We start from the raw sequence: 27,204 nt of genomic DNA on the forward strand, positions 1-27,204 counted from the left end.
GGGATCCGCTTAGTGAAGCACTCTGGCCGCCCCTTGCCAGAGTGGGTGCACTGTGCTGGGGGGAATCCCACTCGTCTGGACTGCCCGGATTCCTCAGAGCCAGCATGGGGAAGGTCTAAGTCTACTAATCTGTAAGACTGTGGGCACCTCTCCCCCTAGAGGCTCAGTCTTAGGGAGATCAGAGTTCTGTCCCTAAACCCCTGGCTGGAGTTGCTGAAATTGCTGTAGGAAGGCCCTAACCAGTGAGGAGGGATGGGTTAGTGTTCCGCCTAAAGGGCTGTCTGGTTTCAATCTGCCATAGTCACTGTGGTGTGCTGTGGGGAATTCCTTCTGGGTCCAAACCATCCAGTCTTCCTGGCACTGGCAAGGGAAAATTGGCAGACTGGAGCTGCAGCAAAGGCTGCTGCCCATTGTCCCTGCTCCTTGGGAACTCAGGCATCTTAGGCAGCAGGCAACATGGCCGCCCCTTCCACTGGGAAGTTGGTAGTCTTGGGTAGTCTCCAACCCAGTGGCGGCTAAGAGGCCACTAAGAGGCTACCAGGAATCTGGACAGCTCTGCACTTGGAACCCAAGGCCCTGGTGGCGTGGGCTCATGAACGGGATCTCTTGATCGTGGGTTACACAGATCCATGGAAAAAGTGTGGTTTCCCCAGCAGAGTAGCTCGATCACGCATCATTTTTCTTGGTTCCTGGTAGGAGATCCCATTACCCAGTGTGGCTCCCAGGTGGGCTGCCGCACCACCCTGCTTTTCCTTGCTCTCCGTGGGTTGTGCCAAATACCTAGTCAGTCCCAGTGAGAGAACTTGGATACCTCAGTTGATAGTGCAGGATTCACTAGTTGTTCTGGTTCTTCTTTGTGCAGGCCTCCTACCACAACTGTTTCTAGTCCGCCATCTTGGCCCCTCCTGTTTTACTTTACTTGTTTTCAAATGTGGAAAGGTCTAGACAAATTCAGTGCTTTCCATGAGCCTCACTTGCTTTTTCTATTTGCAGATTTGGTGTACATACCATCACTTCTACTTTTCTGTGGTGGTGTGGGGAGATAGAGAGAAATAAATGTATCTGCATAGCATAAGATTATGTTTCAGTTCCGCTTATTGAAAGCATGCCCAGAAAATGGCATGAGATGGTAGAGAAAAATGTGCTTTTTCTCAGGTTGATTTTTAATTTGCAAAGCCTTGTAATCGTTTGAGCATCGTCCTACTCTTTAGTGTGTTTCTTATGACTAAAGATACATATATTTTGTTGTACATTGTCCTTAAATATAGAACAGCTATTGATTTGGGCCTTCACAATAAGAAATACCAGATGTCTTCTAACATTGGAATATAAATAAATTTGCTATTTTTTACACTGTATTGAAAGATAGTATGTTTTATCATCATCATGTCTCCTTTCTAAATGCAACATTTTTTGGGGGTCTCCTGGCTAACATGTCTTAACTACAATCAAATTTTCTCCTGTACTGTTGGATATTTCCTTTGACAATTTTTGCTAATATTATTCGTGAAAATGGCAATAATCATCATGCATTATTACTAGCGTGTTTTTCCTCCCTCTTCTTGTATTTCCTGAAGGCATTGTGCCATTATTGGTTTTCTTCTCTCTGCTTCTCCATTTTTGACTGCTATTTTCTGCGTTTCGGTTTTTTGAATAGTTACAGGAAAATGGTATATGTCCATGTATCTGTATGGATGCAGGGCTTGTGATTTGAGAACATTAATGTTCTAAATCGCTGAAGAACAGAACTGTTTGCTCCCATACTAATTTTTTTTCAATCTTCAACAACTGCCTGCATATTTATTTTATTCTTTCTTTAAGACTTATCTTATGTGAATGAATGAGTAGTTAAAGGTTATAGGTAAAGAAAAAGTTCCATTAAGAAATACAGTCTTCAAGATTGTATATCAAAAATGTATATATAATATGTTATATATTTAAATACATATATATTTTGATTTTTTAAATTTTGTTTTGTTTTGAGATGGAGTCTTGCTCTGCTGGAGTGTAGTGGAGCAATCTTGGCTCACTGTAACCTCCACTTCCTGGGTTCAAGTGATTCTCCTGCGTCAGCCTCCTGAATAACTGGGATTACAGGCATGCGCTAGCACACCCAGCTAATTTTTGTATTTTTAGTAGAGATGGGGTTTTACCATGTTGGCCAGGATGGTCTCCATGTCTTGACCTTGTGATCTGTCCGCCTCGGCCTCCCAAAGTGCTGGGATTACAGGTGTGAGTCATCACACCCAGCCCAAAATGTTATATAAGTACAATCAGCCTTTCATATCCATGGATTCATCCAATCACGGATTGAAAGTATCAAGGAAATAAAATGAGTGGTTGCATCTGTACTGAACATGTACACACTTTTTTTCTTGTCATTTTTCCCTAAAGAGTGCAGTATAACGTTATTTGCATAGCATGTACTTTGTATTAGGTATTATAAGTAATCTAGAGATGACTTAAAGTATTTGGGAGGTTGTACATAGATTATATGCAAAACTACATCATTTTAAATAAGGGACGTGAGCATCTGTAAATTTTTGTATTCAAAGTGGGTCTTGAAAACATTCTCCCACAGATACCAAGAGACTACTGTTTATAGTATATTTTGATGAAATAGAGCTTTATAAATATTTTACTGTTCAAATTAAATATACAAAATAGTTTTCGGTTTCATATGATCTGTATCACACAGGATTCACTACCACAGCAATCTGGAAACCTCTATCTCTAAGGTGCAGTTCTCCTAGACTCTTAGTGCCATCATGGCCATCACCAGTTCATTTGTCCTCCTGTTTATCAGTTTCATCCTGGGTAGCTTAGTAGGACTGGATTTTCCTTGTGACTTTCTGACTTTCTGACCTCATCAGTTTCTTTAAGCTGGATTAGAGGAGTCACAGGAATCCCAGCCCAGGACCCTTAGCTTACAAAATAGAATTGGCAGTTGTGCTTTAAGGAACTTTGGTTTCAAAACTTAAATATACCCTTTGGGATTCTTTTTAATATATTTAAAGTTCTGCATAATAATATAGGGTTCATGTCCCCTTGTTCAAAACTGTCTAATAACCATAGTTAACCTCACTACTTGTTAATTCTTGAAACTGAAGCATTTACTTAATTTAAATAAAAGGTGGTACTATGTATATCCAGGGTTTTTATTACTATCAAGCTACAAAAAAATTAATATGTATCTGGCTTTGAAAGTCATAGTAGTTCTATCAATACTTTCTGTGTGTATGTGATAAATATTAAATACTTTATTATTTGTTTTATAAATAAGTTTGCCTGCAGTACAAATGGTAAATGAAAAATAGAATGCCAATCTGTAACCTTAGATGAACACAATTATTTAACTGAGATGATCTTTATCCATACTTTTCTCTTTTTATTTTGCACAGGAAGGAATTGCAGGAGCTGCAGAATCTTTACAAACAGAACAGTACACATACAGCCCAGCAAGCGGAGCTGATCCAGCAGCTTCAGGTTCTCAATATGGACACACAAAAAGTACTGAGAAATCAGGAAGATGTTCACACAGCTGAAAGTAAATCATATCAAAAAGTATGCTTTTATTCTGTAACAAAGATGCAAATGTATATCTATGAACTTATAAACATATAGAATTTAGATGTTTTTCAATTTCAGCATTTCATTATTACTTCCTTATACATGTGTTTCTTGAAATTAGAAGTGAATGATAGTTGAATTTGGTAATATTTAAAATTCTGTGAGTTTTCTTTATGGTTTTTAGAGCTGATTCACTTAAAATATGGATACAAGTTTACTCTGTAGGGTATTATTTTTATAAAGTGGTATTGAGATAGCTACTGTGAAATATACTACGAGTATAGTCTCAAAATGGGAAAGGATTTGGAGAATGGAATTCCTCAGCCTGCTGTTATAAGAAATTACTTTGTTAAGTATGATTCTAGCTTATGACTTAAGGCAGACTTTCATTACAAAAATTGTACTTTTTTTGGGCAAATCTTCACAAACACAAAGGAGATTACTGAGGAGGTCTTTAGGATCATGATTTTTCTCTGTTTATTTTGTGTGTTTCCGTTCAGTAGTCTTTTACTTTACAGTTGTTTTAGGAACCCTTCAAGAAGGTTTACCCAAGTATGTAGGTGTGCTGACCGACTCAGCAGCAATAATTTTATCTAGTAATTAAAAAAAATACCTTATTGAGTTTTTCATATGTTTTGTATAGAGTGCTAAATTATTCACATACATAATTTATATAGTGTTATTCTCATTTAATATTAATAGTTGAGGTGAGTAGGGCTTAGAGAGGTTAAATAATAACAGTTCATATTATTTCTCTAAAATTACTGGATTTTTCCTTTTGATCTTACTCTTGTTCTAAAAAAAAAAAATCACTGAAAATCCAATGTCTATAATTAAAATAGTATAAATTACCTTAAAACGTAAACACGTATTTTTAAATGATGCTTTGTAACAGTGGTTTTCAGCGTGTTTTGCGTTCCCTTTGTCTTTTCCCTAGATAATACCAAGCAGGAAGACATAGTCTGTTCTCTCCACTTCAGCTACAGCAGTGCCGCCTTTTTGTTTTGTGGCTGGGATTGCCCACTGTGTTTTTTGTTTCTGAACCAGGCTCCATTGCTAAAAGGAGTTGCAACACTATACCTTATTAATAATTTTAACTGTTTTCTCTTTCTCCCCTCTTGATAGCTTTCTGTTGTTTGAAATATTTTTTTTTCCCTCTTGGTTTCCAGCGTACTATAATGGTGTGGTTTTCTTCCTTCAGTTTCTGACTGTCTCTTTTTAGTTTCTTTCTGGTCCCACCCAGTCTCCATGTCCTATAAATGTTAAAATGTCCCAGGCCTCCGTCTTAGGATCTCTCCTTTTTTTTTTTTTTTTTTCCTGTTTAAACTCACACCCTAGGTAATTTTATCTAATCACCTTGACTTTCAGAATTATTCTACAGGTTGAATATCCCTTATCTGAAACGCTTGGAACCTGAAACCAGAAATATTTTACATTTTGAGTTTTTGGATTTTTGAATATTTTTATTACATTTACTGGCTGAGCATCCCAAATCTGAAAATTTGAAATCTGAAATGCTCCAATGAGCATTTTCTTTGAGCATCATACTGGTGCTCAAAAATGTTTGGATTTTGGAGCATTTCGGATTTGTGGATTTGGATGTTCTACCTGTGTCTCTAGGCTGATGATTCCCAAATTTGTTTACCTACCTTGGATCTCTTCAGTGTATTCTAGGAAAGAGTATATCTAATTGTCTACTTAATGTCTCTTCACTTGGATGCCTAATGGGCATCTCACTTGGAACGTGTTATGTTTTCAATACAGGTGCAGAATTTGACTACTTCCCATTGCCCTTGTTTCACCATTCTGTCCGGGCCACTATCATGTATTACCTGGATTATTGCAGTAACTTGTCAGTTCCTTTGCTTTGATCTTAAGCCTTTTGAGTGTTCTAAACATAGGTGCCAGGATATTCTTGCCAAAACTTTGTGAGTCAAATCAGATCACTCCTCTCTTCAAGTGCCTCCACTGGTTTCCCAGACCATTAAAAATAAAAAACCTAAGTTCTTACTACAACCTGTGGGTCCCTACATGTTCTGGCTCTACATTACCTCTCTGATCTCATCTTTGCCTTCTCTTTTTATTCTACTTCAACACCACAAACCATGTTTTTGTTCCTTGAACGTTTATTTAACCTTTCAAGGTACACTTTCGTCCAGTGCCTGAAAGCTTTCCTGCCCAGTTACCTGCATATATACCATTTTACTTTCTTTATTTTACAACTCTTACAGTTTAAAATTAGTTGATAGCAAACATTAAATGGTAGAAGTAAGAATGATGTATGTTATAATAGTAGTAGCAGGAAGTATGGGAGCATAACTGGGGGCTAGTTCCAAGACTAAGAATAAAGAAAGCTCTCCTTGAATTGCATGAACCTGGGAGGCAGAGGTTGCAGTAAGCCGAGATTGCACCACTGCACTCCAGCCTGGCACCTGGCGACAGACAAGACTCTGTCTCAAAAAAAAAAAAAAAAAAAAAAAGCTCTTCTTGATGGTGTCATACTAGTAATACTTTTCTAAGAATATAAACTATCAGAGACAAATTAATTTCTCATAGCTTTTCCAAGTGAACTCTTGTTGAAATGACAAATTCCTTAGTGTATGCCTTTACTAAATTTGGGAAGTAGAACTTATGCCCCTATTTGGAGAACTTGCCTAACCTAAATTGTGATCTGGGGTACATTTTGAAACTTTACATATGTTTCCTCTAGGATTATGTTTGTCCCTTCCAGGAATCATTATAGAAAATGAAAGATGTAAATGATGGGGGTATGTTGTGTTTGTGAATAGTATTGAGGCAGAAAAAAAAATAGAAGACAATAAACTGAGATGTGCTACCTTAAGTATTTGGTTTGCTTTTCCTTGGGTTTAGTCTATTTTTGTCATTTTTTTCTCTTGATTGAATTTCATTTTTCTTTTATTTTTGTTTCTCAGATATTACCTTGGGTAGCATGGAAGTTGCAGGCTTCACTGATACATAAGATGATACTCACTTTGAAATTGTAATTCCCGCAGTCATATTTTAATTTTGAAGTTATTTTAGATGCTTGTAGTTGTTCATAAAGTTTTCATTAGTAGCCTCAACTAGACTCAATTTGAAAATATTTTCCTTTATTCTTTACAAATTTTGTTTACAGTTAGTAGACGTTATAGTTATTTTGGTAGCTATATATAGTTATTAAAAAAAAAAACAAAGTATTTTATAGTTCCATCTCCCAGAGGTAAATACTGTGAACATTTTTAATATTTCAGTTTTAAAAATGCATGTTAACATGTCTGTGAGCACACTAATATTTTTCACTTTAACATTATAGTTTTAAAAATCATAACATAACTATTTTACACAGTCATAATTTATTTTTCTAGTGTTATATATGTTATTTAAGTGTTTTACTACTGTAAATAAAACTGCAATAAATATCTCTTTGTTTTCAGTTCAGATTATTACGATTCATTAGAGTGCATTGACTACACATATATACGCACACACACACGCACACACTGACCTACCCCCTACTCACCCAGGGAAGACTTCTTTTTATTAAACTATAACATTGTATTAACCATGAGCAATACACTTTTTTTGTTTATTTTTTGACAGGGTCTCATTCTGTTGCCTAAGCTGGAGTGCAGTGGCCCAATCTCTACTCACTGCAACCTCTGCTTCCTGGGTTCAAGTGATTCCCTCACCTCACCCTCCCCAGTAGCTGGGACTACAAGCATGTGCCACCACACTCAGCTAATTTTTGTACTTTTCGATAGAGATGGGGTTTTAATCATGTTGGCCAGACCTGACTTCAGGTGATCCACCTGCTTCAACCTCCCAAAGTGCTCGGATTATAGGTCTGAGCCACTGTGCCTGGCCCAATTCACTTTTAATTAGTTCTTATAACATATTATTTAAAAATTATTCCATAATAAGAATGTATGGGGGTCATGGATTTTAAGGGGACCTGCCTACTACATGATCAGTAAACGTTAAGTTACTGAACCTTGAGACATTGCATGTTATGGTGTCCCACTCTGGATATGCAGTTTAAAAATCATAATTGTTAGAGTATTTTAAAACTTTATGGCAATGTTTCTATTTTAATTTAAATATTACTCTGGTCCATTAAATGGACTAGAGTGTTATTTAAATTGCATATTACCAATGGATGAATGGTTCTGTGGTGATGAAAAATGTGGAGAAACAACATACAAGTGAGAAGTCATTCCAGTTAGATCACTGTTATAAAGAAAGAATGTAAAATTGTACTATAAGCCAGGGAGAATCTGAGTTTCTGTTTATACAAATTATTTTAGAAATGTATTATGTAAAGTGAGGTAAAAATGAAAGTTGCTCCTAGTAACCATATAATAATAATAGTTAACATGTTTTAGCTTATTGCATCTCAGGCATTGGCAACAGGTCTTTTGCCTCATTGTTTAAGCCTCAAACCAACCCGATGTGGTATTGTTATTTTTATCCCTGTTTTATAGACCAGGTAACTGAAGCTTAGAGTGTTGTCTAAAGTCGAACAGCTACCTGTGTAGAATTCAGATGTAGGTGATCTTGGGTCCAGAATGCAATCCTTAACTTTATTAGAAAGCCCACAATATAGTTAAGTTATAAATGGAAAGATGATATCTTATTTTTAAAAGCCTTATTAAACAGATTCTACAAACTTGCATTATCTATTCTCATCTAAATTTTTTCAATGCTTAATAATTTCTAATGTTGGAATATTTATCCTCATATTTACGTCAAATGTTATTCAGAAGATTCCGCTATAGTGTTTTTGGTGATCAGAGTATAGCATGTTACCTTCCCCTGAAAAGGCTTTCATCATTCTCTAGCCATTGTTTCTCCTGATTGTACGTATTTGGCTTCTTTTATCTTGCTATTACATCACACTTTTAAACTTTTTGAGCTTTTGAAGATTTTTTACTGACCCTGTTTTTTTCTCCTCAAAAATGTAATAGTTGTGTAGTGCAGGATTTTAAAATTTGGGAATGATCATACTGCCTTGTCAGGTGTGCTATGGTTCAGATTTTTAGTGTTCATTTATATCAGATTATTCATTCTTAATCTAGAGCATTATATGTAGTAATTGTCTTAACCCTTGTCTACACATATTTTTAGATTTTTTTCCAACAAATTTGAATAATCTTGCAATAGTGAGATGAAATTATTTACTCAAAATTTCAAATATATTTTCATATAGATTTATTTTAGTATTTTCAAATAATAATTGAGATTTAGCTGTAAGACTCAAGCGAGTTGAATTAAAAAATATTATACTAACAATTTATTTTCAGTTCTTACTAAGCTTCTTTAAGAGTCAGGTCTTAGTTACTGTTTCTAATGAAGTTTGTTTCCTCTGTTCTCTTTCTCTCAATTCTTCACCCCTTTTTCTTGCCCTTCCATTCCCTATTCTTTCTCATTTATTAAGTAGATATGTATAATAATATCTGTTTAATGATCTGAAAAGATAAAAACAGTTGTCCTATGTGGTAGAATTCAGGGATTGGGGAGGGCAGACAAAGGTAAAGAAAGAAAATTAGAAAAAGGTTTTGAACACAGAAAAGAGGTGAGTCATGTTTTCCCAGAGCTCTCCATAACATACACGAATCCACCAGTCTTATAGTGTGGGAGGCTCTTCTAGGAGAAAAAACAACTGTCAAGATCAATAAAAGTAATCTAGGGTGTTCTCTTCCTCTGAGCATGTAGCCATTCATAAAATTTTTAATATTTTAATATCTCTGTAAATCCTTTATATCCATGTATAGGATTTAAATATTGAAAGGGAATTATGTCAGCATTTATGATTTGTAGACCATCTAACATGGTTGGGGTACTAATATGTATTTTATAACTTTTTGTTCTATTTGGTGACCATATTACTGAAACTGTTATGAAACTAGAAAAATAAGGAGTTAGCATATTAAATTGTATGTTAAATTAGTCTTCTTGTTTTTGGCTATAAATAGTACAGTTTTCACTTGAAGAATTTATTGTTTCAGTCAATGTTGCAAATATAGTTGGCAGTCTGTATCCACAGGCTACATCCCTATTCAAAGATTCAACCATGGATTGAAAATATTTGGGAAAAAAATAAAAAATAGCAATACAACAATAAAAATTAATACAAAAAACTGCATAACAACTATTTACATAGTGTTTACATTGTATTAGGTATTATACGTAATCCAGAGATGGCTTAAAGTATACAGGAGGATGTACATAGTTTATATGCAAATACTGTGCCATTTTATATAAGGGACTTGTGCATTTGCAGATTTTTGGTATCCACTTGGGTCCTAGAAACAATCTTGTGGATACTGAGGGAATGACTTTAGTATATTTACTAAATTTGGAAGATTTTAATCCTTAAACAAGTTATTATTATTGGGTAACAGAACATATACATTTTCAAAAATGTTAAGATATATAAAATATTATCTAGTTGTTTAACACTAATAAAAATATTTGAAAAGGAGCTCTTCGGTCTAAGCCCCCGAAAATGAAAGGAGTTGGAATTTGAAGTCTTATTTCTAACTCGCTTTCTGTCTCCTGACCTTTTTAACCTTTTTCACTTTAATTTCTTCAACAGAATATAGCATGAAGAATAGTGGCTAATACATTACATGTGAATTATAGTGATTGATACTTCTAAAGTATATAATGTAATATATGATTACATTTTACAGAACAGAATCTTAAAAAAAAATTCTGATCCATTCAAGCTTTTTGGATTATTAGAGGAAAGAAATTGTAGAGGAAAGAGCCTCTCTGAAAACTGTTGTAAGGAATCTTGGCCAGGCGTGGTGGCTCAAGCCACCGCAGCACTTTGGGAGGCTGAAGTGGTTGGATCACGAGGTCAAGAGATCGAGACCATCCTGACCAACATGGTGAAACCCCCTCTACTAAAAATACAAAAATAATTAGCTGGGCGTGGTGGTGTGCACCTGTAGTCCCAGCTACCTAGGAGACTGAGGCAAGAGAATTGCTTGAACCCATGAGGTAGAGGTTACAGTGAGCTGAGATCGTGCCACTGCAGTCCAGCCTGGTGCCTGGCGATGGCCAGACTCTGTCTCAAAAAAAAAAAAAAAAAAAAAAAAAAGGAGTCTTATTGCTAATAGGAAAAAAGCTAACTCAGGATGCCTAAAGCAATTTGGATGAATGTATTTATCATAGCCTAATTTACTCACTTGAGAACTTTTTTTTTAACTCTACTTTTATTAATGGAATGAGAATAAGATGGAATCTACCCAGGGCACCGGAACATCCTAAGCTTTTGCGTTCTTGTAGGATCTCCTAGAGAAGTAAACATTTTTACCCATAGGTCTTGTCACCAAAAAACACTTTAGAAATAAAGAGATTCAGCCAGGCGCGGTGGCTCAAGCCTGTAATCCCAGCATTTTGTGAGGCTGAGGCGGGTGGATCACGAGGTCAAGAGATCAAGACCATCCTGCTCAACATGATGAAACCCCATCTCTACTAAAAAATACAAAAAAAATTAGCTGGGCATGGTGGCACATGCCTGTAATCCGAGCTACTCAGGAGGCTGAGGCAGGAGAATTGCCTGAACCCAGGAGGCGGAGGTTGCGGTGAGCCGAGATCACGCCATTGCACTCCAGCCTGGGTAACAAGAGTGAAACTCCATCTCAAAAAAAAAAAAAAAAAAAGATAGATTTAACCTTGTTGAAGGCTGTTTTAACCAAGTTTACTGCTGAAGTGAGGCCTAGAATTAAAAATGGATGGAGGACTATCTTTGCTTCCTGTGCTCTAACTTCACAACCAAGTGATCCCATTACTATTAAATATATGAAATCCAGTGAACCAACAAAGAAAACAGGCAAGTAGAAGATGCATGTTTGGAGTAAGCTAAGGAATAAGTTTGTCCCAATACCTGGAGCAAAGCTGGTCTAATTTGATACGGGCTTTCTGTGTTCTTTTTCACCTGCTGCTTGGAAGGATGGATATTCAGTGCAAGACAGAGAGTTTGTCCTAGAGTAATTTTACTCACCTGGTCATATCACATCAAGTCAGGGCAACTTCTGAATAGGAATGCAACTGCTTAAACTGCATGTCAGAGAGAGCGACGTAGAGAACACAAGAAGAGTGCTGTTAGTCCTCTATTTTATGAAGCAAGACAGAAGTTAGACAAGAGAGGGGATACATTAAGATAGAGCCTTCTTCCATAAATGAATAGACCAAGAGTCCTCTTTTTGTGGAAGAAGGTCCCAAGATGTAACACCCAAGAGTAAGGTATACCACACTCTTGGCACTAGTGGCCAGTAAATTGGTCCTCAATCCCGACCATACCCTAGCATCATGCCTGTACCTTGGTGATTAGGAGGGAAGGTATGTGATTTTCTTTGTCAGCACTTACCAGTGTCCATGGGATTCTCAAATATTTGAAATATGTGAATTTAATAATATCTTCTATTATTTACCTCAGAGTGATTTGTATTGATTAGGTAAACATTGGTTAGCGTAAATAAAGCCCCTAAGATTAGAAAGTGGTTAAATATTCACTGAAAAAGTGACTGTGCAGTGAAGAGAAGACCTTCACTCATAGTCTCAACTCTCCCTAGCCAGTTTAGCTCCTGTGTGCAGGGTTTGCTTTATTCTTTGCTACCCTGAACCCACTCATGACAGCAGCAGCACAGTACAAGTACGCACTCTGACCTCTTCATTGTCCCTCAAAGCTGTCAGCTTCCTACTCTTTCTTCCCTCCTAGAATATCTGATGGTATCAGCTGTGGAAAGGACACTGGGCATGCTCCCTGTTATAAAGTTGTAATGGGAAGGGAAAGTATAAATTGATGTTCTGATTTTTTTTTTTTTTTTTTTTTTTGAGACGGAGTTTCACTCTTGTTACCCAGGCTAGAGTGCAATGGTGCGATCTCGGCTCACCGTGACCTCCGCCTCCTGGGTTCAAGCAATTCTCCTGCCTCAGCCTCCTGAGTAGCTGAGATTACAGGCACGTGCCACCATGCCCAGCTAATTTTTTATATTTTTAGTAGAGATGAGGTTTCACCATGTTGACCAGGATGGTCTCGATCTGTCGACCTCGTGATCCACCTGCCTCGGCCTCCCAAAGTGCTGGGATTACAGGCTTGAGCCACCACGCCCGGTGATGTTCTGATTTTTTAAATAAATCATATAGGCAACACTTTTAAAAAATTACTTAGACTTTGGCTAGGAATTGAAGTGGATTATATATCTCCACAATAATATAGATAGATAGATTATTTTATTTTTAAGACAGAGTCTCCCTCTGTCACTGGAGTGCAATGGTACAATCTTGGCTCACTGCAGCCTTGACCTCCTGGGTTCAAGTGATCCTCTTACCTCAGCCTTCCAAGTAGCAGGGCTACAGGCACATGCTACCATTCTTGGGTAATTTTTTGTATTTTTGGTAGAGATGGGGATTTGTCATGTTGCCCAGGCTGGCCTCGAACTCCTGAGCTCAGATGATCTGCCCTCCTTGGCCTCCCAAAGTGCTGAGATTACAGGTGTGAGCCACCATGCCCAGCCAGATATACATATTTTTTAATAAAAGATAAAAGGTATGTTGAGCTAATTATATGCCAGTGGTGTGGAACTTTGGAGGGTCTTATTTTTGTGACAAATTATGTTTCTGGAGATGTATTAATGAAAGGTTTTACAAGGCTTTTTAAATTTGAAAAATGGAGGTATAACATGCATACAGAAATGTACACAAATCGTAGGTTTCTAGATGAACTAAAGGTTTATAATCTTTTATGTCTGTGAGTTTCTTCCCATGAGTTAAGGCCAACTAATGAAAGATGTTCTGTATCTTTAATTAAATGAGCAAACCTAAAAACTTAACGTAGCATCTACACAATTTTGAGATTTTTCACTTCGGGGTTTTGCTCTTATTATATGATTTTACTGTTAGCCTTTAAAACCACACACACACACACACACACACACACACACAGATATCTTCACTCAGGTCACTTTTCTAGTGTCAGCTGCAGATATACATACAGATTCTGTATGTAAATCAGCTACCACAGATTGAATTATATCTCATTAAATCACAATTAGACATTAGGATTTTCATTACCAAGCAAGTTCACAAGTGCTGGAGGCATACCATTGTTAACCCTGTATTATTCTCTATATGGTAACACTTATATGTTGTCTCATAGTTTTAATGAGCTTTTTTTTTAAATTGCATTTTAGGTTTTGGGGTACATGTGAAGAACATATAAGATTGTTGCATAGTTACACACGTGGCAGTGTGATTTGCTGCCTTCTTCCCCATCACCTATATCTGGCATTTCTCCCCATGCTATTTCTCCCCAACTCTCCACCCTCCGCTGTCCCTCCCCATTTCCTCCCAACAGACCCCAGTGTGTAGTGCTCCCCTCCCTGTGTTTATGTGTTCTCATTGTTCAACACCTGCCTATGAGTGAGAAAATGCGGTGTTTGATTTTCTGCTCTTATGTCAGTTTGCTGAGAATGATGGTTTCCAGGTTCATCCGTGTCCCTACAAAGGACATGAACTCATCATTTTTGATGGGTGCATAGTATTCCATGGTGTACATGTGCCACATTTTCCCTGTCCAGTCTATCTTCGATGGGCATTTGAGTTGGTTCCAGGTCTTTGCTATTGTAAACAGTGCTGCAATGAAGATTCATGTGCACGTGTCCTTATAGTAGAACAATTTATAATCCTTTGGATATATACCCAGTAATGGGATTGCTGGGTCAAATGGAATTTCTATTTCTAGGTCCTTGAGGAATCGCCACACTGTCTTCCACAATGGTTGAACTAATTTACACTCCCACCGACAGTGTAAAAGTGTTCCTATTTCTCCACATCCTCTCCAGCATCTGTTGTCTCTGGATTTTTTAATGATCACCATTCTAACTGTCGTGAGATGGTATCTCGATGTAGTTTTGATTTGCATTTCTCTGATGACCAGTGATGATGAGCATTTTTTCAAATATTTGTTGGCCTCATGTATGTCTTCTTTTGTAAAGTATCTGTTCATATCCTTTGCCTACTTTTGAATGGGCTTGTTTGTTTTTTTCTTGTAAACCTGTTTTAGTTTTTTGTAAATTCTTGATATCAGCCCTTTGTCAGATGGGTATACTGCAAAAATTTTTTCCCGTTATGTTGGTTGCCAATTCACTCTAATGACTCTTTCTTTTGCTGTGCAGATGCTGTGGAGTTTGATTAGGTCCCATTTGTCTATTTTGGCTTTTGTTGCCAATGCTTTTGGTGTTTTGGATATGAAGTCCTTGCCTACACCTATGTCCTGAATGGTTTTGCTAGATTTTCTTCTAGGGCTTTTATGGTGTTAGGTCTTATGTTTAAGTCTTTAATCCATCTGGAGTTAATTCTAGTGTAAGGTGTCAGGAAGGAGTCCAGTTTCTGCTTTCTGCAAATGGCTAGCCAGTTTTCCCAACACCATTTATTAAACAGGGAATTCTTTCCCCACTGCTTGTTTTAGTCAGGTTTGTCAAAGATCAGATGGTTGTAGATATGTTGTGTTTCCTCCGAGGCCTCTGTTCTGTTCCATTGGTCTATATCTCTGTTTTGGTACCAGTACCATGCTGTTTTGATTACTGTAGCCTTGTAGTATAGTTTAAAGTCTAGTAGTGTGATGCCTCCCGTTTTTTTTTTTTTTTTTTTTTTTTTTTTTTGCTTAGAATGGACTTGGCTATTTGGGCTCTCTTTTGGTTCCATATGAATGTTAATGTGTTTTTTTCCAGTTCTGTGAAGAAGGTCATTGGTCGCTTGATGGGGATAGTGTTGAATCTGTAAATTACTTTGGGCAGTATGGCCATTTTCACTATATTGATTCTTCCTAACCATGAACATGGAATGTTTCTCCATCTGTTTGTGTCCTCTCTTATTTCGTTGAGCAGTGGTTTGTAGTTCTCCTTGAAGAGATGCTCTACGTTCCTTGTTAGCTGTATTCCTAGGTATTTTATTCTCTTTGTAGCAATTGTGAATGGCAGTTCATTCTTGATTTGGCTCTCTTTAGGTCTGTTATTGGCGTATAAGAATGCTTGTGATTTTTGCACATTGATTTTGTATCGTGAGACTTTGCTGAAGTTGCTTATCAGTTTCAGGAGACTCTGAGCTGAGAGGATGGAGTCTTCTAGATATACAATCATGTCTGCAAATAGGGACAATTTGACTTCCTCCTTTTCTATTCGAATATCCTTTATTTCTCTTTCTTGCCTGATTGCTCTGGCTAGAACTTCCAATACTATATTGAATAGTAGTGGTGAGACAGGGCATCCTTGTCTAGTGCCAGATTTTAAAGGGAATGCTTCCAGTTTTTGCCCATTCAGTATGATATTGGCTGTTGGTTTGTCATAAATAGCTTTTATTATTTTGAGATATGTTCTATCAATACCTAGTTTATTGAGGGTTTTTAGCATAAAGGGCTGTTGAATTTTGTCAAAGGCCTTCTTTGCATCAATTGAGATAATTATGTGGTTTTTGTCTTTGGTTCTGTTTATGTGGTGAATTACGTTTATGGACTTCTCTATGTTGAACCAGCCTTGCATCCTTGGGATGAATCCTACTTCATCTTGGTGCATAAGCTTTTTGATATGCTGTTGCAATCGGCTTGCCAGTATTTTATTGAAGGTTTTTACATCTATGTTCGTCATGGATATTGGCCTGAAGTTTTCTTTTCTTGTTGAGCCACTGCTGTGTTTTGGTATCAGGATGATGTTGGTCTCATAAAATGATTTGGGAAGGATTCCCTCTTTTTGGATTATTTGGTATAGTTTCAGAAGGAATGGTGCCAGCTCCTCCTTGTATGTCTGGTAGAATTCAGCTGTGAACCCTTCTGGACCTGGGCTTTTTTTGGGTGGTAGGCTCTTAATTGCTGCCTCAACTTCAGACCTTGTTATTGTTCTTTTCAGGGTTTCGACTTTTTCCTGGTTTAGGCTTGGGAGGAGGCAAGTTTCCAGGAATTTATCCATTTCTTCCAGGTTTAATAGTTTATGTGCATAGAGTTGTTTGTAATAATCACTGATGATGGTTTGGATTTCTGTGGAATCTGTGGTGATATCCCCTTTATCGTTTTTTATTGCATCAATTTGGTTATTCTCTCTTTTCTTTTTTATTAATCTGGCTAGTGGTCTGTCTATTTTGTTGATCTTTTCAAAAAACCAGCTCTTGGATTTATTGATTTTTTGAAGAGTTTTTTGTGTCTGTATCTCCTTCAGTTCTGCTCTGATCTTAGTTATTTCCTGTCTTCTGCTAGGTTTTGAGATTTTTTGATCTTCCTCCTCTAGCTCTTTCAATTTTGATGACAAGGTGTCAATTTTAGATCTCTCCTTTCTTCTCATGTGGGCACTCGTTGCTATATATTTTCCTCTAGAAACTGCTTTAAATGTGTCCCAGAGATTCTGGTATGTTGTGTCTTCATTCTCGTTGGTTTTGAAGAACGTCTTTATTTCTGCCTTCATTTCATTGTTTATCCAGTCAACATTCAAGGGCAAGTTGTTCATTTTCCATGAGGCTGTGCGGTTCTGAGTTAGTTTCTGCATTCTGAGTTCTAACTCGATTGCACTGTGGTCTGAGAGACTGTTTGTTACGATTTCCGTTCTTTTGCATTTGCTGAGGAGTGATTTGCTTCCAATTATGTGGTCAATTTTAGAGTAGGTGTGATGTGGTGCTGAGAAGAATGTATATTCTGTGTATTTGGCATGGAGAGTTCTGTAAATGCCTATTAGCTTTGCTTGTTCCAGGTCTGAGTTCACGTTCTGGATATCCTTGTTAATTTTCTGTCTGGTTGATCTGTCTGATATTGACAATGGGGTGTTAAAGTCTCCCACTATTATTGTGTGGGAGTCTAAGTCTCTTTGTAAGTCTTTAAGAACTTGCCTTATGTATCTTGGTGCTCCTGTATTGGGTGCATACATTTTTAGGATTGTTAGCTCTTCTTGTTGCATTGATCCTTTTACCATTATGTAGTGTCCTTCTTTGTCTCTTGATCTTTGTTGATGTAAAGTCTATTTTATCAGAGACGAGAATTGCAACTCCTGCCTTTTTTTGCTTTCCATTTGCTTGGTAAATCTTCCTCCATCCCTTTACTTTGAGCCTTTGTGTATCCTTGCATGTGAGATGGGTTTCCTGGATACAGCACACTGATGGGTTTTGGCTTTTTATCCAATTTGCCAGTCTGTGTCTTTTGATTGTGGCATTTAGTCCACTTACCTTTAGGGTTAATATTGTTATTTTGAATTTGATACTGCCATTTTGATGCTAGCTGGCTGTTTTGCCCATTAGTTGATATAGATTCTTCATTGTGTTGATGCTCTTTACCATTTGGTTTATTTTTGGAGTGGCTGGTACTGGTTGTTCCTTTCTATGTATAGAGCCTCTTTCAGGAGCTCCTGTAAAGCAGGCCTGGTGGTGATGAAGTCTCTGAGTACTTGCTTGTTTGCAAAGGATTTTATTTTTCCTTCACTTATGAAGCTTAGTTTGGCTGGATATGTAATTCTGGGTTGAAAGTTCTTTTCTTTAAGGATGTTGAATATTGGCCCCCACTCTCTTCTGGCTTGTAGGGTTTCTGCTGAGAGATCCATTGTGAGTCTGATGGGTTTCCCTTTGTGTGTAACCTGACGTTTCTCTCTGGCTGCCCTTTCTCTCATTTTCTCCTTCATTTTAACCCTGGTGAATCTGACGATTATGTGCCTTGGGGTTGCTCTTCTTGAGGAATATCTGTGTGGTGTTCTGTGTATTTCCTGGACTTGAATATTGGCCTGCCTTGCTAGGTTGGGGAAGTTCTCCTGGATAATATCCTGAAGAGTATTTTCCAGCTTGGATTCGTTCTCTTCATCGCATTCAAGTACACCTATCAAACGTAGATTAGGTCTTTTCACATAGTCCCACATTTCTTGGAGACTTTGTTCATTCCTTTCTACCCCTTTTTTCTAATCTTGCCTTCTCGTTTTATTTCATTGAGTTGATCTTCGACCTCTGATATCCTTTCTTCTGCTTGGTCAGTTCGGCTGTTGAAAGTTGTACATGCTTCATGAAATTCGCGTGTGTTTTTCAGCTCCATCAATTCACTTATATTCCTCTCTAATTTGTCCATTCTTGTTAGCATTTCGTCAAATCTTTTTTCAAGGTTCTTAATTTCTTTGCATTGGGTTAGAACATGTTCTTTTAACTTACAGAAGTTCCTTATTACCCACCTTCTGAAGTCTGATTCCGTCATTTCTTCACACTCATTTTCCATCCAGTCTTGTTCCCTTGCTGGTGAGGAGTTGTGAACCCTTGTAGGAGGAGAGGTGTTCTGGTTTCGGGTGTTTTCATCCTTTTTGTGCTCGTTTCTTCCATCTTTGTGGATTTATCCACCTGTTGTCTTTGTAGTTGCTGACTTTCAGATTGGGTCTCTGAGTGGACATCCAGTTTGTTGATAATGAAGGTATTTCTGTTTCTTTGTTTTCCTTCTAACAGTCCAGCCGCTCTGCTGTAGGGCTGCTGAGGTCCACTCCAGGTCCTCAGAACAGTAACGGTTGCTACCAGTTTCTTTTTCTACTATCTTTGTCCCAGAAGGATACCTGCTAAATGTCAATCTGATCTCTCCTTTATGAGGTGACTCTTTGGATATACGGGGGTCAGGGAGCCGCTTCAGGAGACAGTCTGTTCTTTACATGAGCTCAAGTGCTGAGTTGTGAGCTCCGTTTTTCATTCAGGGCTGCTGGGCAGGTATATTTACGTCTGCTGCAGCAGAACTCATAAACACCTTTTTTTCCCCCAGGTGCTCTGTCCCAGGGAGTTAGGGCTTTATTTATGAGTTTCCGTTGTGCTGCTGCCTTTTTTTTTTTTTTTTTTAGGGCTGCCCTGCACAGCAATGAGGCAGCCTAGTCACTGTCTGCCTGCAGAGGCTTTGCTGAGCTGCTGTGGGCTCTGCCCCACTGTCATGTGAACTTCCCTGCAGTCCTATTTATATGGGTGTAGTTAGAACTGTCTCAGCATTGGTGGCCTTCCTCTGTAATGGTGGACTCTTGTTGTAATGGCAGGTTGCCTCGGCAACGGGCTGCCTCGGCAATGGCGGAGACCTCTCCCCCCCCCAGAGCTGGACCTTCTCGGGTTTAGCTGTGCTTGCTGTGAACCTCTCAATCCAAAGAGTTTCTGATTGCTGTTCTTCTGTGGGGGTGGGACCAGCCAAGCCTGATCACCTGGCTCCCTGCCTCAGAGCCTTTTGCTCTCCGGTTGAACGGTTGACTCTCCCAGGTCTTCCAGTCACCTGTTGAAAAGGCACCGGGGTCTATGTAATTTCCCCTGCAGCGACTCACTGCGCTGGCTGAAACAGTGGCGCTGAGATTCATCGGGCCTTTTTGTTTGTTTGTTTGTTTTTGCCCGGGAATCTCCTGGCCTGGCTTCCTGCCTCAGACCCCCGTTTAGTCAGATGAATGGGCGACTGCGCCTTCCCAGGGCTCCAATTGCCAGTCAAAAGGGTACCCAGACCAGTGTATTTTGTAGGAAGAACTGCTTTGCCGGGGTGCGGGAAAGCCGCGTGGGCCAAAACAGCCGTGGGGACCGAAACGGGCCACGCTGGCCAAAACAGTCGCACTGGCGACCCATGGGGCTCCTCCACCTAGGAATCTCCTGGTCTGTGGGCAATAAAAATGTGTCTGGAAATGCGGTGTCCACTTACCCTCCGCGCTTTCACTGGGAGCTGCAATCCCAAGCTGTTCCTAAACGGCCATCTTGGATCCTCCTCCTTAATGAGCTTCTTTTAAATTTATTTAATGCATATTGCCTTAACTTAAAAAGGTTTTAAAGTTATTGATCAAGCCATCAAAGTGTTGCTTCTAGTTTTTCACACCGTTTAAGGTTTTCAGTAACTCCCTGTTGTCTACAGAACAGGTCCATCCTCTTAATCTGTTATTGAAGAGCTTTTACATTCTATCTACAGTCTTATTGCTTGACTTTGTCTCTTTTTAAAATTTATTTTAATTAATTAATTAATTAATTAATTTTGAATCTCAGTCTCACTCTCTTGCCCAGGCTGAAGTGCAGTGGCACAATCTTGGCTCACTGAAACCTCCACCTTCGAGGTTCAAGTGATTCTCTTGCCTCAGCCTCACAAGCGGCTTGGACTACAGGCATGCCCCACCATGCCCAGCTAATTTTTTAATATGTTTTAGTAGAGATGGGTTTTCGCTATGTTGGTCAGGCTGGTCTTGAACTCCTGACCTCATGATCCGCCCATCTCGGCATCCCAGAGTGCTGGGATTGCAGGTGAGAGCCAACATGCCCAGCCGACTTTGTCTCTTATTAGTCCTTCTGCTCCTCCTAGCATTAGGTTACTTAATAAGAATGTAGAATTCAACATTAGTTAACTCTTAATAAATTTTGTTTTCTTTCAAATGTATGTATTAAGTCCAATTAAACTGATAGTCTTAGTTCCTTTCTGTCCTTTTCTATCATTGTACATAATGTTTTTCACATTTCTTCTATCTTTAGAATTTTTGTTTTTGGTCAATTCCAATTGTATTGTCATGGCTCAGATCAGGTCCTTTTTCATAATTCCCTCCGTGGTTAATATAGCTAAGTTAAAGTATTTTCTTTCTCAGAAATTTGGCATTCTTTTCCTAAATTACACTGGCTAACAGTACATGTTGCCTTTCTTACATCTTTTTTAGTTATTAATATGAAATTTAAGTGTTAAAAATTAAATATTAAAAATTATATAATTTAGTTTTTCTGTGTTTATATCTTCTTTCTCTCTAAGACTATTAAAATAACCTGAAGGCAAAGACTATGTTTACACAGTTCATACACACACACACACACACACACACACACACACACACACACATGCGCGGACACTAGCTTTATTGATTATTAATATAGTTTGAATATATTTTTTGAAACAGCTTTACAATGAGTTGCATATTTGTTTTGAAACCACAAAATCAAATGAAGCTGTGCTCCAGCAAAGTGTTGTTAATCTTCAGGATCAGCTATTTCAAAAAGAGCAAGAAAATGTTAAGTTAAAAGAAAAACTTCAGGAATCACAGGGAGCACCTCATCCTTTACCTCTACAAAATGATCCAGACTCCTCAGTGCAGGTGAGTAACATTTTCTAAAAATGTTGTTCAGGGTAATATCAAATTAGATAATCTCCTACAGCTGACTAAAACATAAAATTTAAATATATTTGTATTTATTGGAGTATAAGAAATGTGCAGATAATTTTGCATTATACGATTTTTATACTTTTTGTAGGCATGAATATTACAATACAACTTCATATAGAAGTGCATGTGGAAGTACAGGGTATAGCAAATATAGTTATTGTAATGAATCATTTGACTGATAGACATTATGGAAAAGCAAATTAATTGGTTATGCCCATTTTGAGACTTCATAACTAAATGAGCTAATGGAATAGAAAGAGTATCTAACAGTAAGTCTTATAAAGTACTTGCCATAATGCTTGGTATGCAGTGCTTAATATCCAATCGTCCTACTCCTGTCACTACCTTGATACATGATTTTGAACAGGTCATATAATCTCTCTTACTATTTCCTGTGGTAAATGAATGTAGTATAAATGTGTAGATAACTATGTAGGATCTGGTTTCAAATAAGCCTCAGATAAATTATAGCTCTGTGAGCTTTGTGAACTTAAACATGTTTCTTAACCTTTTTATTCAAAATTTTATCATATACAAAACTATGAGGAAACAATTTATTGTTTAGTCATTGATAAAAATGATAATATGTGTTATATGGGATTACGCAATTTTGACTCATCATTATGTTACGAAGATTTATCCATGTTTTTTGGTATAGCTGTTTGTTTTCACTGCTTAAAAATATTCTGTTACATGTGAGTATTTCATAACTATTTTTACATGTGTCTCTAGATGAGTAGTTTGGTTATTTTCATTTTTGCTGTTATGGATAGTGTTACTGTTGACATTTTCACACATGTTTCTTGATGTATATGTGCATACATCTTTGAGGGTTATATATCTAGGGATAGAAATTCTGGAACAGAGTATGAAAATATTACTTTTACACAATACTGATCACCTATGTTTCAAAGTGGTTTTATCAGTTTTACTATCACCAACAATATAAAAGAAATCTGGCTGTTTCCTGTCCTACTTTAACACTCGGTGTTATCAGACTTCTTATTTAATTGCCAGTTGAATGAGTATAAGATAATATTTTATTTCGTTCCTTATGTGCATATCACTGACGATCCAGTGTGTGTCTTCTTTGTGAAATATCTGTTTATGTCTTTTGTTCAATGTTCTATTGGACCTTTTTCTTACCGATTTACAAAAGCTCTTTATATGTTCTTGATATTAATCCCTAGTAAGTTAATATATGGCAGATATCTCGGTTTGTACCTTGTCTTTTGATTTTCCTCAAGATGTCATTTGATTAACAAAAATTAATTTTTTTTTTTTTTTTTGAGACAGAGTTTTGCTCTTGTCGCCCAGGTTGGAGTGCAGTGGTGTAATCCTGGCTCATTGCAACCTCTGCCTCCTGGGTTCAAGCAATTCTCCTGCCTCAGCCTCCCAAGTAGCTGGGATTACAGGTGCCTGCCACCACACCAGGCTAATTTTTTGTATTTTTAGTAGAGACAGGATTTCACCATGTTGGTCAGGCTGGTCTTGAACTGCTGACCTCAGGTGATCCACCCGCCTTGGCCTCCCAAAGTGCTGGGATTACAGGCATGAGCCACTGTGCCAGGCCACTTCTTAATTTTAATTCAGGCAAATTAATCATATATAGTTATTGCTTTGGTATTTCATTTAAGAAATCTTTCTGTTCTCCCAAAGCTTTCCAATCAAAATCCCAGGAGGGTTTTTTTTTTTTTTTTTTTCTTTTTTTAAGAGAAAAGATCTCAATCAAACTCCCAGGAGGCTTTTTCTGTTTTTTTTTTTAAGAAACTGGCAAATCAATTCTAAAATTTGTAGGGAAATGCAAAGTACCTAAAAGAGGAAAATTAAGTTTCATAAAGAACAAGTTGAAGGACTTACACTCCCGGATTTGAGACTGACTTACTGAGCTAAAATATCTAGGTAGTATGGCATTAGCATAATAATTGACAAAATAATCAGTAGAACAGAGTTGAGAATTATGCCTACCCATATATGTAGCTTTATAATAACTTTTGAAACAAGGGTAATATAAGTTACTTTATTCTTTTTGAAGAATATTCTGTATGTTCTTTCTCCTGTGTTTTTTTGTAGTAATTTTACCTCGAGCTCTTCAATTTCTTTATTATTATTATTATTTAAGTTCTAGGATACATGTACAGAATGTGCAGGTTTGTTACATAGGTATACACGTACTGTGGTGGTTTGCTGCATCCATCAACCCATCATCTACATTAGGTATTTGTCCTGATGCTATCCCTCCCCTAGCCCCCCATCCCCTGACAGGCCCCGATGTGTGATGTTCCCCTCCCTGTGTGCATGTGTTTTCATTGTTCAGCTCCCACTTACGAGTGAGAACATTTGGTATTTGATTTTCTGTTCTTGTGTTAGTTTGCTGTGAATGATGGTTTCCAGCTTAGCATTCATTTAGAAATGTTTCTGATTTCCCTTTGGATTTTCTGTTTGACTCTTTGATGAATGTAAGTGTCTTATTTACTTTTGAAATATTTATATATATATATGTGTATATGTATATGTTTTCTGTTTATCTTATTGTTACTGACTTCTAATCTACTTCCACTGTGGTCTTATCTTACTGTATAAGATTATCGTATTTTGATATTTATTGAGACTTGAAGCCTATGGGTTTGGTGAAAGTGCTATATGTACCTGAGAATAATTTGTATTTTGCAGGTACTGGGCAGAGTGCTCCTTAAATATCAATATTAATTATATCATTGCACCTGACAGTGTTCAGATCTTTTATGTCTTTAATGATCTTTATGTTTAGTTTTTCTCTCAGTTGCTTAAGAAAGGAATGTTAAAATCTCCCATATAATTATACATTTTTGTTTCTCCTTTGAGTTTTCTCAATTTTTGCTTCATGCATTTTAAAGCTGTTTTATTAGTTGCATGCATATTGATGATTGTCATGTCTTTCTGATTCATTGAACCCTTTCTCATTATAAAAAGTCATTTTTAACTATAATATTTTGTTAGCTTGAAATGTATCTTTATTATGTCAGTATAGCCAATTATTCCCTTATATGATTATGTTTTACATAGTATACCTTTCTCATTCTTTTATTTTCAGCAAATAGGTTACTGTATATTTAAAGTGTATATATTTGGATCCCGTTGTTTGTAATTTATTCTGACAATCTCTTCCTTTACATTACAGTGTTAATCCATTGAATTGTAACATAATTATAATATGATTGGTTTAGGTGTACTGGCATTATCATGTGTTTTCTGTTTATCCTGTTTTTGGTTCCTCTCCCTCTCTTTTTCTTTCAACTTGCAGTATTTTCAACTTACAACAGGTTTATCATGACATAGCCATCTGTTTGTGTCCTCTCTTATTTCGTTGAGCAGTGGCAAGCTGCCATTTTGCTAATTTTTATATGTGTATGTCTTGTTCTTCTTTTCCTCCATTACTGCCTTCTTTTTTGTAATATTTTCTTGTGTGAATATTTTAATTCCTTTGTTTTTCTTTTACTATATATTTTTTTCAGTTATTTCCTTAATGGATACCCTGGAAGGATTAGAACTAACGGTTTACAGCAATCTCATAGAAATTCATATGAACTTAATGTCAGTACAAATCATGCTCCTATGTACTTTTGTTTCTTCCCCTGCTCTTTATGCTGTTTTTGTCACAAATACATCTTTATACATTGTATGCCATCATTACAGATTTATAATTATTTCTTTATGCAATTGTCTCAAACCAGACAGAAGAAAAAATGTTTTTTTTTTTCCTTATTGTTGAGAAGATACCATGCCACGATCATTGGGTTTGCATAATTTCTGGTGAGATATCCGTTGTAATTTTATAATTGTCCCTTTGTATATGTCGTACATATGTGGAGTTTGAAAATCGTAGGAATGAATATTAGATAGATATTGTTGAGTATGTTTCTCTGAATAAGAACCTTTGTGTAGCTAATGAGGTGACCTTAAAATAAATACATTTTATGGACTGATTAATTAATGGCTTTTAGGTTATATGGAAGATAGACAGATAGGAAATATGAATTTAAAGTATTTTTTTTTGTGAAATGTATAGTAAAATGCAGGAATCATACTGTTCACTGCAACTCTTCATTAATTAATATATCTAAATATATATTCCACCAATTTTTATTGATATACTACTCTGTTTTAGGTGCTACTCTTGGTGATGAAGAAATATTAGGAAACAAAGCAAGGAAACAATAACATAGCACTTATAACCATGTGTCATGTGCTTATCAGACAGTGACCCTCTGACCTGAGTGTATGCACATGGAGAAAAATAATACAGCATGAGATGGAGCATAATGGAGAATGATAGTTCTATTTTGTGTATGGTAGCAGAAGAAATCATTCTGATTATGTGACATTTGAAAAGAAATCTAGAAGAAGTGAATCATTTAGATATTTGATGAAGAGCATGCTAAGCAGAGAAGACAAATGCAAAGCTCATGTATCAGGAGCTTGTCTAGCAAGAAGGTTGGTATGGCTAGACTGAGAGTTAGGGGAAGAGAAGTAAAAGGTGACCTCAGAGAGATAAATGTGGGGCAGGTCTCCTTGGGCCCTGTTAGGCTACTATAAGGATATAGATTTTACTCTGAGTGAAATGGAAAACCTTTGGTGTGTTTTTTGTAGAAGAGCAACATAGGACCTATTGGGTTGTCTTAATCAGAAGAGTGGTGACATCTAACTGAATGTTTTAAGAAGATCACTCTGGATGCATTGCAGAAAACATGATATAGGAAGGCAAGGATGAGAGCAGGGAGACCAAGTTAAGAAGCAATTGTAATAGTCCAGGTAGAACTCAGTGGGTACTTAGACTATGTTATAAAAATAATTCAAAGGTAGAGTCATAAACTTTGATATTGGCTTATATGTGAAATATGAAAAGAAAGGATGAATTAAAAAAGAATCTCTGCTTTTCAGTGCTAACCACCTGGACAAATGGATTTGCTGTTTTCTGAGGCAAGAAAAATTATTCTCACAGCTCTCCTAACAGTAGGAGGACTCTGAAGTTAGATAGAGGAGAGATGTGGAAGTTCTGAATTAGGGAAGCAGGAATGAAGAGAAATGTGTGACTCAAGATTTCTACCAATTATTAACATATACATTATCATGCCGATACTCTTATTTTAGGATTCAGTCCAACAAGACTCATCTCTTCATCCTTTTTTTTCCCATCCATCCATCCAGCATTCATTTATTCAATCATATAGGCAATATTTATTAAAATCCCATTGTATTTTGACAGGGGAAACAAAACTGAACAAGCACATTTATGTTTCTATGAATCTTACAGATAGGCATTCAGGTAAAAAATAGTTACAAATGTGCTATAATTGAAGTATGAACCAAATAGGAACCTGTGGAGAGAAGCTTTTCAAGGAGCATGTTTAATGGAGAGGAAGGAATTACCAAAACTTTGACAGAACAAACAATTTATGTCAGTTTGTTAAGGGCTTTCTAGTTTCAGAAAGTGCACTTGTCA

At 37.0% G+C, this 27,204-nt stretch overlaps 1 protein-coding gene across 14 annotated transcripts in view; it reads left to right on the plus strand.

Annotated features, from left to right (window-relative positions):
• The window catches only part of CNTLN (centlein), a 314,849-nt gene that overhangs the window by 108,651 nt on the left and 178,994 nt on the right, over positions 1-27,204 (plus strand). For all 14 annotated transcript variants that reach the window (XR_012516586.1, XR_012516587.1, XR_012516588.1 and 11 more), the window contains exons 7-8: positions 3,406-3,564; positions 21,459-21,653. Coding sequence is in view for 11 of the 14 variants with exons in the window: in XM_010338733.3 (XP_010337035.2) it covers positions 3,406-3,564; positions 21,459-21,653 (354 nt within the window). In the remaining 3 variants the exon portion in view is untranslated. The remainder of the gene's footprint in view (positions 1-3,405; positions 3,565-21,458; positions 21,654-27,204) is intronic.

This window comes from Saimiri boliviensis, chromosome 2 (assembly GCF_048565385.1).
Source record: "Saimiri boliviensis isolate mSaiBol1 chromosome 2, mSaiBol1.pri, whole genome shotgun sequence".
Lineage (NCBI taxonomy): Eukaryota > Metazoa > Chordata > Mammalia > Primates > Cebidae > Saimiri > Saimiri boliviensis.